The sequence below is a fragment of the Arvicola amphibius genome, chromosome 3 (genome assembly GCF_903992535.2).
Source record: "Arvicola amphibius chromosome 3, mArvAmp1.2, whole genome shotgun sequence".
Classification (NCBI taxonomy): domain Eukaryota; kingdom Metazoa; phylum Chordata; class Mammalia; order Rodentia; family Cricetidae; genus Arvicola; species Arvicola amphibius.
The window spans coordinates 49,639,886-49,657,208 of record NC_052049.1 but is presented as its reverse complement, the minus strand read 5'-3'; the positions used below and the strand labels follow the sequence as shown (position 1 = coordinate 49,657,208).

The window sequence follows — 17,323 nt, the reverse complement described above, 5'->3', positions numbered from 1 at the left end:
GTGGTCATGTCTGAGGGGTGTTACCCAAAAATCTACAGGGGTCAGAAGGAAGAGCCTCAAAGATAAAAGGTGCTAAGACAAGATGCTGGCTTGTTGGAGAAACAGTAAAGATGGCAGTGTGGCCAGAACAAAGGGAGAAAGGGGAGAGAAAGGAAATGAGCCAGGTCTTAAAGAGCTCTGCAGCCACTGTAAGACATTAGGGATCCCCTCTCCCTGACAGATATCTTGAGAATAGCCTTATCTTGTGTCCTGCTTAGTTCTTTGTCAATTTGACTCAAGTTAAAGTCATTTGGAAAATTCAATTGAAAAATTGAATCTCCATCAGATTGGCTTACAGGCAGTTTTAAAATTACTGTGGTAGCATCCAGCCCACTCGTGGGCATTGCTACCCCTGCATAGGTGGTCCTGGGTTATAGAAAAAGCAAGCAGAGTGAGCCATAGAGAACAAGCCAGTACACAGTATCCTTCCATGGTCCCTGTTTCAGTTCCTGTCCTGTTTGAGCTCCTGTCCTGGCTTTCCTTGATGATGCACTGTGATCAGGATGCACGAGGTAGGTAACCCTTTCCTGTTCTAGCTGCTTTTGGGCATGGTGTATTAAGGGCCAGGCTAGTCCAAGACCTTCCCTGTGGCCCTGATGCATAGAAAAGGAACTCAGTTCCTTGCCTAAACCCAGATACGCTTGGCAAGGCCAGTAATGGCTTGGGCCAAGGCCTTGAAGGAGCTACAGTTTTTAGGATCCTGAGAACTCGACTCCCCTGCCCCCTTGAAGGGCTGTGCTTAATTCCCAAGGCTTTGTGATCTTGTCTCTGACACACTTGAGATATCCTTTGTTCCCTTTGTGCAACATCACTTGATCAGCTTCCTGCAGACTTCTTTCCATTGTATGATAGTTTTTGCTGACTCTGTCCCGTTTTCCCCTGCAAACTATATTTAAGATGTCATACTTCTTAATAAACGTGTTGGGCATATCACAGCTTATATAAGATCTCTTGATTCCAAACTTCTCCTATCTTCTTTGTTTTCTGATCCCCTGCTTCTTCCTGTCAATGACCTGCTGGTCCAGATCAATGGTGTTTATCACAGCGATAGAAAACAAACCAACAGAGGTGGCAAGAGTATAAGGGACCTAAAGGAATGGTGGCTTCAGAGCAGTGAGAGCAGCGGTGGGTTGACAAGTGGATGGGCTTGAAATACACACTGTAAACAGAGCCAGCGGAGTTGCTAAAGGACTGGCTGTCACACATGAGAAATGGGAGTCATGGACAAATCCTCTAAAATCTTGTCCTGAGTATCTGTCTGGAGTGATGGGAGGATTGCCTTGCCGGTAAGCACTGAGCTGGGAGGAAGGTCTCAGTTTCAGACATGCAACATTCAAAAGCAGTGAGACATCCAGCAGACAGCAAGGTTGATAGGCCTGGATGTAAGAAAGTCATCAACCAGAGACGAAAAGTACCAAACAACCAGTATTGACCACGGCAAGGCAAACAGCTCAGTGGTATACAAGGCCCTCTGGTGCAGGAGAAGTGTCTGTATTCTGTCAATCATGTTTTAAATAAACGCTGATTGGCCGATAGCCAGGCAGGAAATATAGGTGGGAAAACCAGACAGGAAGTAGAGGCAGGGCAATGAGAACAGGAGGATGCTGGGAAGAAGGAAGCTCTTCCCTGACTCCTGCCCAGATCATGGAAGAAGCAGGATGTGACCTACCCTGCTGAAAAGGGTACTGAGCCATGTGGCTAAGATAGATAATAATGGGTTAATATAAGTTACAAGAGTTCATAAGAAGCCTGAGCTAATGATTTATAACCTAATGTAGACTCTCTGTGTGATTTTCTTTGGAGCTTACTGGTTGTGGGAACTGGGCAGGACAGAAACCCCCACACACAAGCAGGCCCTCATGTTATACCCCTCAAGAAAGAAGGTTGTGTAAAGCTGCTGAGCAGAGGCTTTACCCTTGGGGAGCTTGCAGGATGGGGAGAAAACTCATCATACACTGGATTTGAGAACTTACTGGCACACTGGAGTGACTCTTTCCCCAGGAGTGTTTTCTCACAACCCGAGCACTGCAGAACCCCGGAGAAGGTTCCCGGGACAAACTGGTGCCGATTCGGTTTTTCTTTGTCTTTGGCTTCCTTGTTTTTCATCTTCAGAAGCAGCAGAAAAGTGGGAGGGAATGGACAAAGGAGACAGCTGTCAGCGGGCATGCTTACAGAACTCAGGCATCAACACAGACTGACCCCTGCTGGAGCTGCCATGATATTCCCAACAACCTGCCAGGAATCCGTAATAAAGGTGCATACTCAGGCAAAGGCGGGTGGTGGCCTAAAAGGGACACGTGTGGAAACTGTCCTGACTGCTGAGGACTGAAGCTGCCTACACTCTACAGCGGGTAGGCGCACACCCTGGATTACCTTAGATTTGTTCCGAGGGCTGGTCATCCTGTTCATGAGGAAGCTGAACGTCCGGCTCACTTTGTACTTTTCGGATTCAGATTTTGCAGGAATGATGTATTCGTCCCATTCTTCTTCCTGAATTCTACAAAGAAAGGACTCTGTGACCAGGTGTTAGAAGCCTAAAGGGAGCCAAAGGGCATCATGAAATGTGGTTGTTCATACGTCTGTATGGACATGGCTAAACTTTTTTTTTTTTTTTGGATTGTGAAGAGAAAAAATGGTTGTGAAGAGAAAAAATAGCAACTTCATAATTAAAAGTATATCTTATAAAGGGATGAACAGGTGACTAGATTTGATAAAGCAACTGTCTAGCAATGCTAACAACATCGGAATCCAACAAAAGAAGTAGTTGCCATACACTTGCTTCAACTTTCCTATATTCCTGAAATTATACTGAAATATTTCGAAAATATACTTGGATAATCTTACCCTGAAAAAACTCATCCACCTGCTTAATATGAAAACAGAAACTTCCTGAGACAGAGAAGCCAAATAACTGGCAGTATGGAAGTAGATTTTATTATCTTGGAAACGCAGGGGTGGTTTTTAGTAGACGGGCGTTTCCCTGGCGGGCACCAATTGAGAAACAAATCCTGCATCTGTAGGTTCAGCCTCTTCCCTTCAGCCAGGTTTGCACCTTGAGGCTAAGCAGACTGCAAACCAGAAGTAATTTCACCATGGCCATTTTCCGTTCCCCTAGTCCATACAGCCATTCCTAGAAGAGTCAGACTGAACTATCCCAAATAAAAGAAAATTAATTCCTGGTTCCTCGAATCTATTTCTGTTCTCTATATCCCAGAAGGCTTTGTCAAGAAACTATTAGTCTTTGTCAAAAATCTGTAAGTTGACTTCCCCATATGCTGTTCTTCAGAATGCTGCAAAACTATGGCATTCAACCCTGAGGCTCAGAGTAGAGGAGACTTAAATCTAGGTGTTAACAAACAAAGATGGACTATTCAGGTGTTAGAACCACCACCCAGCCTGGTAGAAGAGTGGATAGCACACACATGAGCCACTGCTGGGTCATGAGAATGGGGGAGGGGTGCTGCCTCTCTGCACATGCAGGAGATTGGGGCATTCTGTATTTTAACCAAAATCGACTGCACTGTATTCCTGCTGCTTTGGGCAAGAACTAACTCGGTTGAAATCACTTCTAAACTTAGAAAACTCAGAAGTTCTTTTCAATATCCCCAAACAAAAATATTCTATTTCTGATATCAGGTTGATGATCAGTGGGGTTTCTCACTATAAAGTCTTACAAACCCTAGTCTTCAGAAAACTCTGTGGCACCCTTTTCAATAGGCCAACACATACTTCAAGTGTATCAGGAATATGAATCTTCAAATCTTAACCATAATCAATTTCATCGATAACCTATTATTTTCAGTGAACTGGATTCAAGGTATTTAAAGTAAGTTCCCACTATGCAAATGGAGGATCAACGTAGTCAGACTTCCTTTAACACATAGACGCTTTAAGGCTAATTAATTTAATTAGATGTAATTAATTTAAAACGGATAGTCGTTGGGATAACGATGATCTGTACTATAGAATCATCAGTGAAGTGAGAAAATGGCCTGTCTGTAGCAATAAGCCTACAAGGTCTGGGGTAAGTCCTCCTTTACCTCAGATGAGTTCTTTTCTTCAGAAACTGGCTGGTCTAAGTAAGAGAATTCCAGAGAGGACAGTTCTTCGAGTAGTTACCTACACCATGACTAAGGCAAAGCACCAGGTGCAGCTGGGGAGCTTCTTAGCAGATCCAACAAGACACCAGGAATCGAGACAGGGAGAAGACAGATCTACCCTGCTGTGCCCGACTGTGCCCTCTAAGTGCATGAGTGGGCGGGGTCAGACTGAGAGGGAAAACAGAGCAACAAAGGGTAAGAAAGGCCCTTCCCCCACACATGCCATGCAGGGAACACTACTGCACGAGCTGTGACGTGACCAAGTGCTATGCTGGGACTCTTCTCATCTTTCAACCACCTAATGGAAATACTTTACTTTAAAAAATGTCTTAATAATCAACCTACTATTACTACAACTGTTGGAAAGACAGGATCCTGAAGACAGGGAATTGACAACCTAGATGATTGTCAAATTACAGTGTTTGGAACAGACTCTTTAAATATAAACTGCTTAGAACAGCAGGAGGCACACACGAGCACCCAGAAATTGTCAGTTACTACTGCCTCGGCTGTCACCATTGTCATCACCATCTTTGTTAATGCCATCCTCGTCATCACCCCCTCTTTCAATGGCATTCTTAGTTTTCCTGTGTTCATGTATCTGGAACTTTCTATTCTTGTCTAAAACAGTATAAATGAACCCAAACTGCCTTTTTCTTACCACTACTTTCATCGGGAGGTTTTAAAGCAAAACACTCATCTTCACCTAGATGTTAAAAAAGTTCCAGAGTGCTAGGATTCACGCCACTAAAGTGAAAACTACTTCACTGTTTCCCAGAGAGTCCTGAAAGCCAACCTTGACTGCCATTTCTGTCACTTGTTCTGTAGCAAGTCCAGGGCTAATAACACCAGCTAGGTGTTCAAGGCCAAAAGAACTCAGCCTTCCCTCCCACTTGCAGCCTGGTCTCTTCCCAGGCTTGGTTATGGCACCAGCTTTACATCCTAGGATAGACAGCAGCCTGGGCTTCAAGCCTCAGATCTACATATTAAGCAGAAGCCTGGCGGTGCTGAAGACCGCACTTGCATCAGGCCTAATACTGCTAGGCGGAGATCCACAGAGGGCAGGGCAGGCATGTTTCTGGGCTTTCCACAACCACCTGAGCAACTGGAGCTACAAAGAGTCTTCTAGAGGTAGAGCAGAGGCAGAGAAATCCTACAACAAGTGAAGCTTGCGGTCCTCACAGCCCCCTGAGATGTTCAGACCTGAAAAGAACCTAAAACAGAACCCCCTGTCCCCAGCCCTTAGCCTGTCCCCCTGAGGATAGAAAACAGACGTCACAGCTGGCTGGCTATACTGACTCCAGAGAGGGAACAACGGGTCTTGGGTAGCTTCTTACACAGAAACCTCTCACCAACTATAGGACACAGAGGAAAAGTGATGTACAGACATTTGCAAAGACAGATCAGTGGACCCTGAAGAAAGGGGAACCCTCAACGTACCTTTTTTCTCCTGGTGGCTCCGTAAAACTATACGATCTCTGTTCTGTAAGGCACACACACAAATAAATTAATCAATTAATTAATAAGGAAGCTAAGACAAACAGCAGTCACTTGTCAGTCTGAGCTGCCCATGTTCACCAAACTCATCATTTTATGTGTTATCAGTTAGAAAACCTGCGAGAACTGACCTTCTGCATGTGAGGTTTTAATGCTTTCCCTGGTTTGGAGGAGAAGAGGTCAATTTGGCACCTTCAGAGAGTGTGTTAGCCCCAACAAAGGGAAGCCCATGGTTTGCAGACTGTACAGAAAACTGGCTAATTTAGGGTACTTCTCACTTGGATGCCACCCTTTATTAGTAACACCAACCCCCAACACAGGGGATCGATAAGCTGCTGCTTTTCAGCAAAGCTCCTGTGAACGCCTTGAAGGCCAGCACGGGGAAGGGTCTTTCTTAACACAACTCCAAGGTCACACCCTCAAGCAGCCCAATCAGAGATACACTCTGTGGCTGATGGGGAAGAAGAACCACCCACCTCATTGGCCTGCTGCTGCACAAGGGCAGGCTTCTGCAAACATGGTGCCATCCTATTTAGAGACTCAAAATACTCACTATGGGGATGAAGGGGGATGCAGAGTTAGACCTGGAAAGAGGGTGGGAGGGAGCGGGCACCGAGGAGCACACCACCCACAGAGAAGGGCAATCCTTCACCAATACCATGCAGAGTGGGGGATGAGGTAGGAACAGGAATACAGGAGGATGAGCCAGTTACGCATACCGTGTAAATACCCCCTGAGTTCTTGTATGTAATAGACAAATGTACTTTGAGAAAAATCAAAGGCTTTTTATGGTCATTGCAAAATGTTTTACAAATTAAGTCATTGTTCTTATAAATAAATAGGGTGGCATTCCAAGAAAGTAAGAGAGCCAAGCCTATCAACTTACACAGCCCATTATAAAGAAACTAGTCACAATCTAATTGGATTCCATCCATCGGTTTATAGCAACTTTTAAGGTATGACATCACGCTACAAATTCTTTTCTTTATTCTCTCTCTCTTAGGCAGGGTTTCTCTGTAGCTTTGGAGCCTGTCCTGAAACTCACTCTATACACCAGGCTGGCCTCAAACTCACAGAGATCTGCCTGACTCTGCCTCTCGAGTGCTCAGATCTCTATATTTGGCTTTCACAGTGAGGTTGAAGTTATCATTATATTGACAACTTCCCTTTTATAGAAATCCACCAGGTACCAAAGGAAACTATAAAACTGGGTTTTATTTTAGGCATATAAAAATTAAATACTTAAGTTACTGCCATTAAACACTCGACTCAAAAAAAGAAGGCATGAGAAAGAATAAGAAGTAACTTCAGAACTGATAAGGAAGAATATGCCAAATAAGAACTAGAAAAGAAGGGCTGGAGAGGTGGCTTTGTAGTTAAGGCACTCGCTGCTCCAGCAGAGGACGTGAATCTACTTCCCAGTATTCACTGGGTAGCTCACTACTGTCCCTGATACCTGTGCATGGGCACGCACGCGCACACACACACACACACACACACACACACACACACTCAGGCACATTCCTACACATACAACATAAATTAAATATAAATAAAAGATTTTTAAAAGGATTAAGAAGGAGAGATGGCTCAGTGGTTAAGAGCACTGGCTACTCTTTCAGAGGGCCTGGGTTCAATTCCCAATACCCACAGGGTGGCTCAAAACTATTTTTAATTCCAGTTGGAGAGGATCTGATACCTTGCTGGCCTCCCTGGGCCCCAGACAAGCATGTGGTGCATATACTTGCATGCAAGCAAAATACCTACATGCACAAATAAATTAAAAAGGTTTTTAAAGAATGAAAAATAGCACAAATGCACCCTAAGTTTGGGTATTTGTATTATGTCTCACACCAGGAAGCATCCCCCCTGGGGCAAATGAAGACTTGCTCTTTGTTTAAATCGAGAAAAACTTAGTACTATGCGAAATTCATCAAGGGAGAAGTGGAGGAGAGCAGCTCCCAGGGGAGCCCTACACTGCCCACAAGTTTTCTATTTGGAGGGCAGAATTCACTTTTGAAAATTCAGCATACTCCTCTAATGTGCCTCGTTTCTTGCAGCTATGCTCGATTTTAATAAAAGTTTATCGTACAAAAGTTATGTTTCTGCTTCCTTCCATGGCTGCTCTTTCTTCAAATGCTGAGATGTAGCTATTGGTACCATGAGCACACTATTATTTCAGCTCTTCCAAGCCCTGGGCTAAACCAGGAAGGGGACACCTCCAATCTGCCCTGCTGGGCTGCCTCAGAGTTGCTGCTTCGTAGCACCATCCATACAGGACAAAAGTAATTCTCAGAATCCACTTAAGTAAAATCCTCTAAGGCCCTCACAGAATATCCCTGAAGTCCATTCTTGTTTGCACCATCCCAAAGAGCAACGTTTTACTAAACTAAAACAACAGAGAAGTGGGAACGTATGTATAATTTTATCAAAATGAAATCTATAAGAGCTGACGTCCAACAAGGAAAGGTTTCTACTTGGTTTAGAGGAATCGGTTGTGGACGCAGAGCTGGAGCTGGCCTGCAGTCCCTGTATGTTTTATGTATGTAGACTAGCTGGACACCTGCTCTGGAAGGGAATGTGTGCGGAGTCAGATGCAGACAGCGCTTACCTTCGGCGGAACTGCACACTGTGAAATCACGCACTAGCCGGGACTTCCCGACAGAGACTTTGGGTGATGAGCAGGAGTATGAACGTGAGCGAATTCCAGAAAGCAGGGACTCCTGAGAGAGAGTGCAGCGTTATGTAATCCCCATCACGAAACAAAGCCCCAACCCATGCACTTCATCCAGGCAGCTATTTCTTTGTCCTGGGAATTGAACCCAGGGCTTTGTGCATGCTGGGAAGGTACTCTATCACTGAGCTACATTCTCAGTCCATGTTCTACAGCACCTTTTGAGACATGGTCTTACTAAGTTGCCCAGGCTGGCACTGTTCTTGGCTTAGTCTTGGACTCCCATGCAGCTGGGATAAGAGATCTGTACCCGCCATCTCTTTTCTCACATGACCTTCTTAATAATTTGCTCTGTTTGCTTTTCCAGTGTTCTCCTTTTCATCTAAGCCCTGATAAACTTAAGTTTTGTGGAGAGTTCTCATCCATGTCAAAGAATACCTTGGGACCATTTCAACAACTTGGTTAAAAATGAGAAAATTAAATCACACAACTTTTTCTCTGAATGTTCAGCCATGGAATTAATTTGTTTTTACACAGGTTATTATTTTTTTGTTAGTTTACACTTCAGCATTTAAACAAAATTATATACTAACCGAGATATCTTTCCTTAAGAAATTTTAGAAGGATACCTATGTCTAATTTTAAGAGGTTTTAAGTTTTCAAATGGCTGTTTAAATTTACAGGGTTAGCTGTGGCCTCTAGAGAAAGTCCATGTGAATCCTGTTTCTCTGGGCCCATTGTTTATTAAACTTTCTATCTGTATTTCCCAGAGTGAAGCTATCAATGATTTATATGACTTTAATATCATTCCTTTTAAATGACCACCATTTTGTTCCTGTTTCCCAATTTCTATTATTATATTTGCAACATATATAAAAATGAAAGCTGTCAAGATAATTAAAACACAGTTTTCTTACATGTTCTAGAAATTTTAGATGAATATGCAAAAGAAATTTACCAAAGTCATTTATGGTATCTAACGTCTATCCCACAGAGGCCTTAGTATCGATCCGCCCATGTATTTTTGAGGCGTCATCTACAGTGAGAGTCAAGAGAAAGTGAGTGCAGAATTCTTTGCTAAAATTAAGCCATCACAAACGGCCCTGCATGAGAGTCAGTCTTGCCTAGTCTTCCTAAATAAAAACACCTGGTTTCTTGGCAGCCATTGGTTAAAGAGCTCAGGGCAGAGCCGATCACAGAAGCTTCCCCTGGCTTCAAGGAGCCTTGGCTTAGGTGCCTTATCTAGAAGCACCGGCTGGGCCCAGAGGCCGAGTCCCGGGGTGTTGAGCTGCACTCTAACCCGAGCAGGGAACTGGCCACAAGGAATCCACCTGAAGCCATCCTCTCTCTTAAATCATGCACGGAAGCCACTGTTCATGACGATGGAACTTTGGAAACTGTCCAAAATCTTTTGGCGACGCTATGCTGAGTAATTACAGAGGCAAGAGAAGCTGTGCTTCACAGCAAAAATCTTCTTTCAAATCAATGTGAAACTGTTTCCAAAAAGCTGTATTTCATTCCAAGGAACGATAAGGTTTTCACATTCCATTCAAAACTAGCTAGCATTAGCATTCACAACCATATCCATCTTTTTCTTGAATAGTATTCATCCACACTTGTATTTTTATTATCCAGAATTATCATATCATGTTCAGGTTCAAAAGATAAGCATAGATTTCCAGGTTACACAGGAAAACGGATTCAGTATGGAGGTTAGAAGACCTTAATTTGAGTAATGGCATGTGACCAACCTGGGGCCACCTAGTCAAAACTCTAATGCTTTCAAAACATAAAATAAAAGTGCTACTTACGTCTTAGATGGGCTAAGAAAAATCTCTGTATTTTTCACATACATAAAACCATTTGGTACATTACAGGGTACACTGCAAAGGTAAGGTCTTATAACCCCATGTTCTGGGTAGAACCTTGGCATTTCACACATTGTTTTACAGTAATGAATAAATATAATTTAAGAGGAAAATGACTGGACTATAACAGACTATTTTCAAATAGAAAAATAACTATGTTCAAACAGAAGAGTTTGCTTTGAGAAACTAAAGTATATTTGTTTTTAATAAATTTATTTATTTATTTTACATCCCAGCTACAATTTCCCCTCCCTCCTCTCCTCCCAGCCACTCTGTTCCCACTCCCAGTCCACTCCTCCTCTGTTTCTGTTTAGGAAAGGGCAAGTTTCCCTTGAGTATCAACAAAATATGGCATATCAGGTTGTAGTAAAACTAACCACCTCCCCACGTATTAAGGCTGGGCAAGGCAAGCCAGTATGAGGAGTAGGGTCCAAGAAGCTTGTAAAAGAGCTGGAGACAGCCCCTGCTCCCTCTGTGAGGAGTCCCACAAGAAGACTACGCTACACAACTCTAACATACATGCAGAGTGCCTAGGTCAGCCCCATGCAGGCTCCCTGATTGTCGTTCAGTTTCTGTGAGTCCATAAAACTCATGAAATTATCAAGAAAAATTAAACTTCAAAATGAAGAAATGAGTAACATTGAAGATTGGCTCGTGAAGCCAGGAACACCCAGTAAACGTCACCTCTGACTTACTGACATCATCTACCTCCTCGCCTGGACCAGACTAAAGATTATGTGCATAAGCAAGCTTGACCACTGGAACCCAGTATCACCAGTTTACCTCACTCTGTGGCAGGAAGGAGAGCAGGAATATTAACTGAAATAGTAACATTTCCCAAGTGCGTAAAAAAGGATGTACTCCCTGTGAGTCAATAACATCAACCAACTGCTGGAAGAGTTGTAAAACTTAAAATGGAGTCATGGAGATTAAAAATCAGAGGTCACCAAAGTCCCTCCCAACACATACACAAGCATTTCTCCTGTGGGAAGAAGACAGAACCTGTCCTGTAGGTGGAGATGGGGGCATTGAGAACACGTTCTGTGCATTTACAATAAGTCGAGCTAAGACCAAGGAGAATACCTTTGAATGCAGAGTACTGGATAGGGAAAGCGATTCGGTCCTGGAGATATTACAATCTGCTTCAGCACTGGTCTCAAAAGAATCCAGTTCATCTCCACTAGGAAGCCCAGTTCTTGAGGAACTCTGAGAGCCCACAGCATAGCAGATGGGGGGCTGAGAATGCCCTTCCCCCTCACTGTCGGCATTCAGGGCATCCAGGCTGGAACTAGAGCATGAAACAGATCATTCGGTGAGCAGTCAGACAGATGCTGGGTTTTGATTTTCTGTGTTCAGATTCTATCATTGGTGTGAGATGCAATGAGTGCCCATACAACTTTTCATTGATATTGCTTTTTATAACTTTTCCAACAAACATTTTTATTGTTTTTTTCCCCTTTGTGCACAAGTGGGGGTGCATGTGCCACCTGCACACACGTGAAAGTCATAGAACAATCCACAAGAGTTCTCTCCTACCACCATATGGAACCTGGGGATCACAGTCAGGATGTCATGCTTGGTGGCAAGTACCTCTACCTGCGGAGCCACCTCACCGGCCCTTTAAACAAAATTTCATGTGTCCCCAAATGGATGGTCCTACCTGGCAAAAGCCATTTTCTGTGGAATATTATTTTAATTAGGCAAAGATGTGCTACATCTGTTTATGCTGCAGAATATTCCTTTAACTGTGGAAAGGTGTGCTACATCTGTTTATGCTGCAGAATATTCCTTTAACTGTGGAAAGGTGTGCTACATCTGTTTATGCTGCAGAATATTACTTTAACTGTGTGAAGATGTGCTACATCTGTTTATGCTGCAGAATATTACTTTAACTGTGGAAAGGTGTGTTACATCTGTTTATGCTGCAGAATATTACTTTAACTGTGGAAAGGTGTGCTACATCTGTTTATGCTGCAGAATATTACTTTAACTGTGGAAAGGTGTGCTACATCTGTTTGTGCTGCAGAATATTACTTTAACTGTGGAAAGGTGTGCTACATCTGTTTGTGCTGCAGAATATTACTTTAACTGTGGAAAGGTGTGTTGCTTCTCTTTATGCTGCATTTGTTTTTAAAAATGTAAAGATGTGTTATTAATTACGTAAAGATGTTTCGGATTTGTTTCACCTTACCTACCTAAGGTACCTGATTGGTCTCATAAAGAGCTGAATGGTCAAAAGCTAGGCAGGAGAGGGACAGGCAAGGCTGGCGGGCAGAGACATTAAAAAGGAGGAGAAATCTAGGCTCAGGAGGGGCGAACAGAATGAGAGAGAAGGAAAGAGCATGCCTGGGTAAGAAGCCAGGCAGACACCAGCCAGACACAGAGAAGCAGTGAAAGTTAAGATATTCAGAAAGAAAAAAGTGAAACACCCCGAGGCAAAGGCAGATTAACAGAAGCAGGCTAAGTTAAAAGAGCTAGCCAGCTAAGCTAAGGTCGAGCTTTCAAAACAAATAAGAAGTCCATGTGTCATGATTTGGGAGCTGGTTGGTGGCCTAAAATAGCTTGATACTCCATTTCAACGACTTTACAAAGGTTGGTTTGACAGTGAGAACCTCTCTATTTTTGTTTCGTAAACACCATTACCAGTCCTGTATAGCCACCCCTCACATACTGAACATGCCAGTGATTCTGATCCACAGGGCTGTTTGCACAGCAGCCTCCAGGCAATGACACAGGGAAGATCCAGTTACCATCCCTGCGGTTGGAAAGCCAGAAGGGCAGAGGCAAGTATAAGAGGGGAGTGCCGTGAAGGGCTCACCTCAGGGGGACAAGACCAAGGTCAGAGATAAACTGCATGTCAAGCCTCAAGCATGTCAACGTGAGATGGTCACTTTCAGAGACTTCCCACTAAGGATTCTGTCTCAGATGGAAGCAAAGATTCCCTCTGCCTGACTACAACTTCTTTCCTCCTATTTAACGTTCATAACCACAGCATCAAAGGACAGAATGTGACTGCCCACTTTCAAGGTTCAGTCCCTCATAGCATTTACATTTTAAACCATTCCGTCAAGCATCAAGGCCATGAGTGGCCATGGGTGCATTATAACGTGGGTTTTTTTTTATTATTATTTTCCGTGACTGTTTCAGTGCTAGACGATGAGGTTTTCATCCAACACAACACTGGAAAACCATCTTGTTGGAACTACAAACAATGGAAGATGAAAATTTAAATTATCTCTTTTGGCTTTTTTTTTAACATGGGTCATATAATAGTGGAATATAGATTTCATAAACTATGTGACTCTTGCCGGGCGGTGGCGGCACATGCCCTTAACCCCAGCACTCGGGAGGCAGAGGCAGGCAGATCTTTGTAAGTTCGAGGCCAGCTTGGTATACAGAGCAAGTTCCAGAACAGAGAAACACTGTCTCAAAAAAACAAAAAAACAAAACAAAAAAACTATGTGACTCTCAGACAGAGTTCTTACTCCATGCTTATAATGCAAACCTTAGATACATTCCTAACCCCAACTCATTCCCAATACCTTGACTGTAGCTGAGAAAGAACTGGGAAAAGGAATGACTTAACTGCACGTTATCTGTCACAGAGCAAATGTTAATCACAACTTGTTATTGTCTCCTTTGGGAAAGTAGCTCAACTGTGACTAAGACAGTTAGCCATTCCTCTCCCGGTAAGACGGCAGACTGGTTTGTATGTCACGGTAAACCCACACTTCCCAAAACGGCCAGTGTGACTGTGATTGTTTTCCTGCTTCCCAGTCATCTTCTCTACAAATTGACACACCCTTTGTGCACTGAGGTAGGATTTAGAATGGATTCTGGGAGCATCTTCTGTCCTGCGAAGTCGGGAAAATCCTACTGTAACATACAGATACGGAGCGGGCAGAGAGCTGCAGCATCGGAATTAGCGTGTGCTACCCCATTTAATATTGCTTTGACTCTCAGGAAATGTAAGATTTGTTTTGGTTAACCTTGTCCCTATAGCATCCACAGTTTTGACTCTGTGCCCCCAAATTCCTCTTTTGTTAGAAGTTCCTGGTCTCTCGCGATATTGTTCTCTTACTAAATTTCACTACAGTTTATTGTCTCTCAGGCTGCTTACTCCATGACAGCATTCACTGACAGGAGGGAAATTTAGTCATCTCAAGGCTAAAAAGAAATATCTACAGCCACCACCCTCCCTTCTATTCCTGCCACTATTCTCATTTCTCAAGACTGGAAGAGTGCTGGTCTGTGTAGGCAGCCTGACAAAGAGTGTTTTCGAGAGAACAGCTTCTACTCCTCCCAATAAGAACCGTGTGTGTGTGTGTGTGTGTGTGTGTGTGTGTGTGTGTGTGTGTGTGTATGTGTGTGTGTCTTTCTGTGTGTGTGTGTAGCTCAGGCTGACCTTGAACTTGCAATCTTCCTACTTCTTCCTCCTGAGTGCTGGCTTAGATTTTTTTGTTATTGTAAAAATGAAAATCTCTATCTGTAGCAAGAAAAAGTTTTCACAACAGAACATGATGACATCAATTTGAAGTTCTGGGAATATTTTCATAAAGAGAGCAGAATAACCATTTGTACTTTTTCTGCCTTATATTTCTCAAATGGCTCTTTAAGCAACCCACTTCTTGAGATCTGGAGGGCACTTAACAGACCCAAAAAGATTCTGCCAGAATGTATCAAATCACACACAGTGGGGCCGTATGGAGTCTGGCCTACACTGACAGCTTCTTACCCCAGTGCACAGGTTCAAAGCCCCAAAGGCCCTACAATGCAATGAAAAAAAAAAAAAAAAACCTCTCTCCAGCATCTACAAAACCATAAGATAAAACACAAACCCGGAGTGAGGATTTTAGGACTTATGGCCAAAATAGCCTTCAGTATCAATACCTGGCACTTAAAGAAACTCAGTCTGTAGGTCCATATAGAAATATACCCAGTGGATGGTGTCCACTGACACTGGTTCCCCCCTCGTCTCTGCTTGGTCAACTATAGCTCTTCTGAGTATCTGTTTGTCTACATGCATGTTCATTTATAGATAAACATTTACATACACATGTGTATATGCTAAGTTCACTGATCTCTAACTTCACCTGTGAAACTGAACACAGAATCATAGAGTTAGGACATGAGAGAAAAGTAGATTAACCCATAAGGAAAGTGGAAACTGGCTTATTTCCTAAAGAAAATGGACACAGCATGAACACACACAAATATATGTCACCACGACATGTACAATCGTACTTTTTAAAAATGGTATTTCATGTGTACCAGAAAAAAATAGAGCCTTTATGAGCCCACCCAGCTTGAAAGACAAGTCCAGGCAAAGTCCTTCTAGCCCGCTCTAGCTCACTCTCCTTCCGCTTTCCCGCAACCGTCTTGAAATTAGGGATTTTTTTCCTCCCCATTCTCTTCTTCTTCTTTATAGCTTATGCGCATATGAAATAGTTTGTCTTATTTTGCATTCTTTGAAAATTAAATCTGTTTGTAGCTTCCTCTTTTTCAACTTCATGCCTTTGAGATGCACATCATATATACACACTTGTATTTAATTCATTTTCTTGACCTGTACAGCATTCCATTTATACAGTTTAAGACGAGGCATAGCTACACGTCTAGCTCCAGCTGAGTTATGTCCTTCTGCTACAATTTCTGACGTGTTGGTCTACTGGTCAATAGTAGTGACAAGACAATGCAATCATTTTTCCAAACTTGTTACACAATGCTCTTCCCTCAGCCGCCATTGAGGTCATGTCACAATCTTGGCAATGTCAGACTTATCAACTTCTACCAATTTACTAATACTCAGAATTGTGGTTTTCCTTTCCTTCATTTTTGTTGGCTTTCTTAACTGCCTTCCTTTCAAATGAAGATATACAGGAAATAAAAGGGGGATAGCATTTTGATATAGAGAAATAGCAATGAGGACAATCTTTAAAAAGAAACCTTTTCCCCGTTCCCTGCAATTTTCCTCCAGAGAGAAACATCTTACCTTCTTTTCTTGAGATGACCCTGCTCCTTCTCAAACTCATGAAGACCAAAAGGAAGGTTCAACTGAGAAGTGCAAGAGCTGGCCGGTGACAAGCAGGGCTGCAGAGCTACAGTGCTCTCTGGCCCCTCACTGTCCTCACCGAGTGGATGCCCACAGGGACTGGAGTCAGGAGGAGGGATGTGTCTGCAAGCCTGAGGCCCCAGAGTGGACCTCATGGACTCGGGGCTCGTATGGGCCGAGAGTCCCTCTATGTTGATATAGTTGATGTCCAAATCACCAACCTGGACATTGGAAGAAAGCATTGTGCCAAATGAAAGAAGGAAAGAGTGGTTTGATTAAAATCAACAAACCCCCCAAGAGTTTAAAAAAATCTCCACCACATTTATCTTTTTCTTCTAATTTGTGCTTTAGGTAACCAGAGAATTCCGATATGTTTGTGTTCGTGTGGTCTATCCCATGATCCTCTCACTTTCCCATAATTCTCAAAAAAATAAAAAATGCCTCCAAGCCTGTGACCTAAGCAGAACCTAGCTTTTCTTTTAACACTTTATGAACCACTACCTCAAAATGAGGGGCATATGTTTTTAAACACCTGAGAAAACACCAAAGAGTACGAGCTTTATTCAAAACACGGTTCATAAGAATCGTCCCAGTGGGTACAGAAGTCTGAGGTTCCCTAATAAACATCACTAATGAATCAAACTACATAAAGCACATTGTATAACCAGAAGATTTTTTTTAATGCACAAACCTCAAATTACCTGCAAATAAAATAAGCATGAAAGCCAACAAGCAACACTGTATTCATAGCAGAGCACTCATCAGAGAGTAGGAAAGGCCTGGGAAGAAACCGTGGAGAAAGAGCAGGAAGTCAGAGGGAAACCTGAAACCTGCCGTAGACAGAAGTCCCTGCTGCGCACATGGAAGAGAGCTCTGGCTGATGGAACCCTTGCTCTGAGACACGGGCTTACATGTGCTTGTGAATTAGGGCTGGCTGCCCAAAGGCATCATTTCTCAGGAACAGGCAGTGAAAAGGAAGACAGCCACACCCCTGTAGAGGGGACTGGAAGCTGCAGGAGGAGTTCCATGGTGAGAGCAGCCTAGCAAATGCAAAGCCCTGGATTCCATTCCTAGGGCCAAAGAGTGAAGGGAT

General features: G+C 43.2%; 1 protein-coding gene across 1 annotated transcript in view; it reads right to left on the bottom strand.

Moving 5' to 3' along the window:
* Positions 1 to 17,323, bottom strand: part of Arhgef28 (Rho guanine nucleotide exchange factor 28) — a 114,775-nt gene that overhangs the window by 76,826 nt on the left and 20,626 nt on the right. The window contains exons 3-8 of the mRNA XM_038322967.1: positions 16,171 to 16,451; positions 11,262 to 11,466; positions 8,248 to 8,359; positions 5,580 to 5,622; positions 2,413 to 2,536; positions 2,013 to 2,145 (exon numbers count right to left, since the gene is read on the bottom strand). Of these exons, the coding sequence (XP_038178895.1) occupies positions 2,013 to 2,145; positions 2,413 to 2,536; positions 5,580 to 5,622; positions 8,248 to 8,359; positions 11,262 to 11,466; positions 16,171 to 16,451 (898 nt within the window). The remainder of the gene's footprint in view (positions 1 to 2,012; positions 2,146 to 2,412; positions 2,537 to 5,579; positions 5,623 to 8,247; positions 8,360 to 11,261; positions 11,467 to 16,170; positions 16,452 to 17,323) is intronic.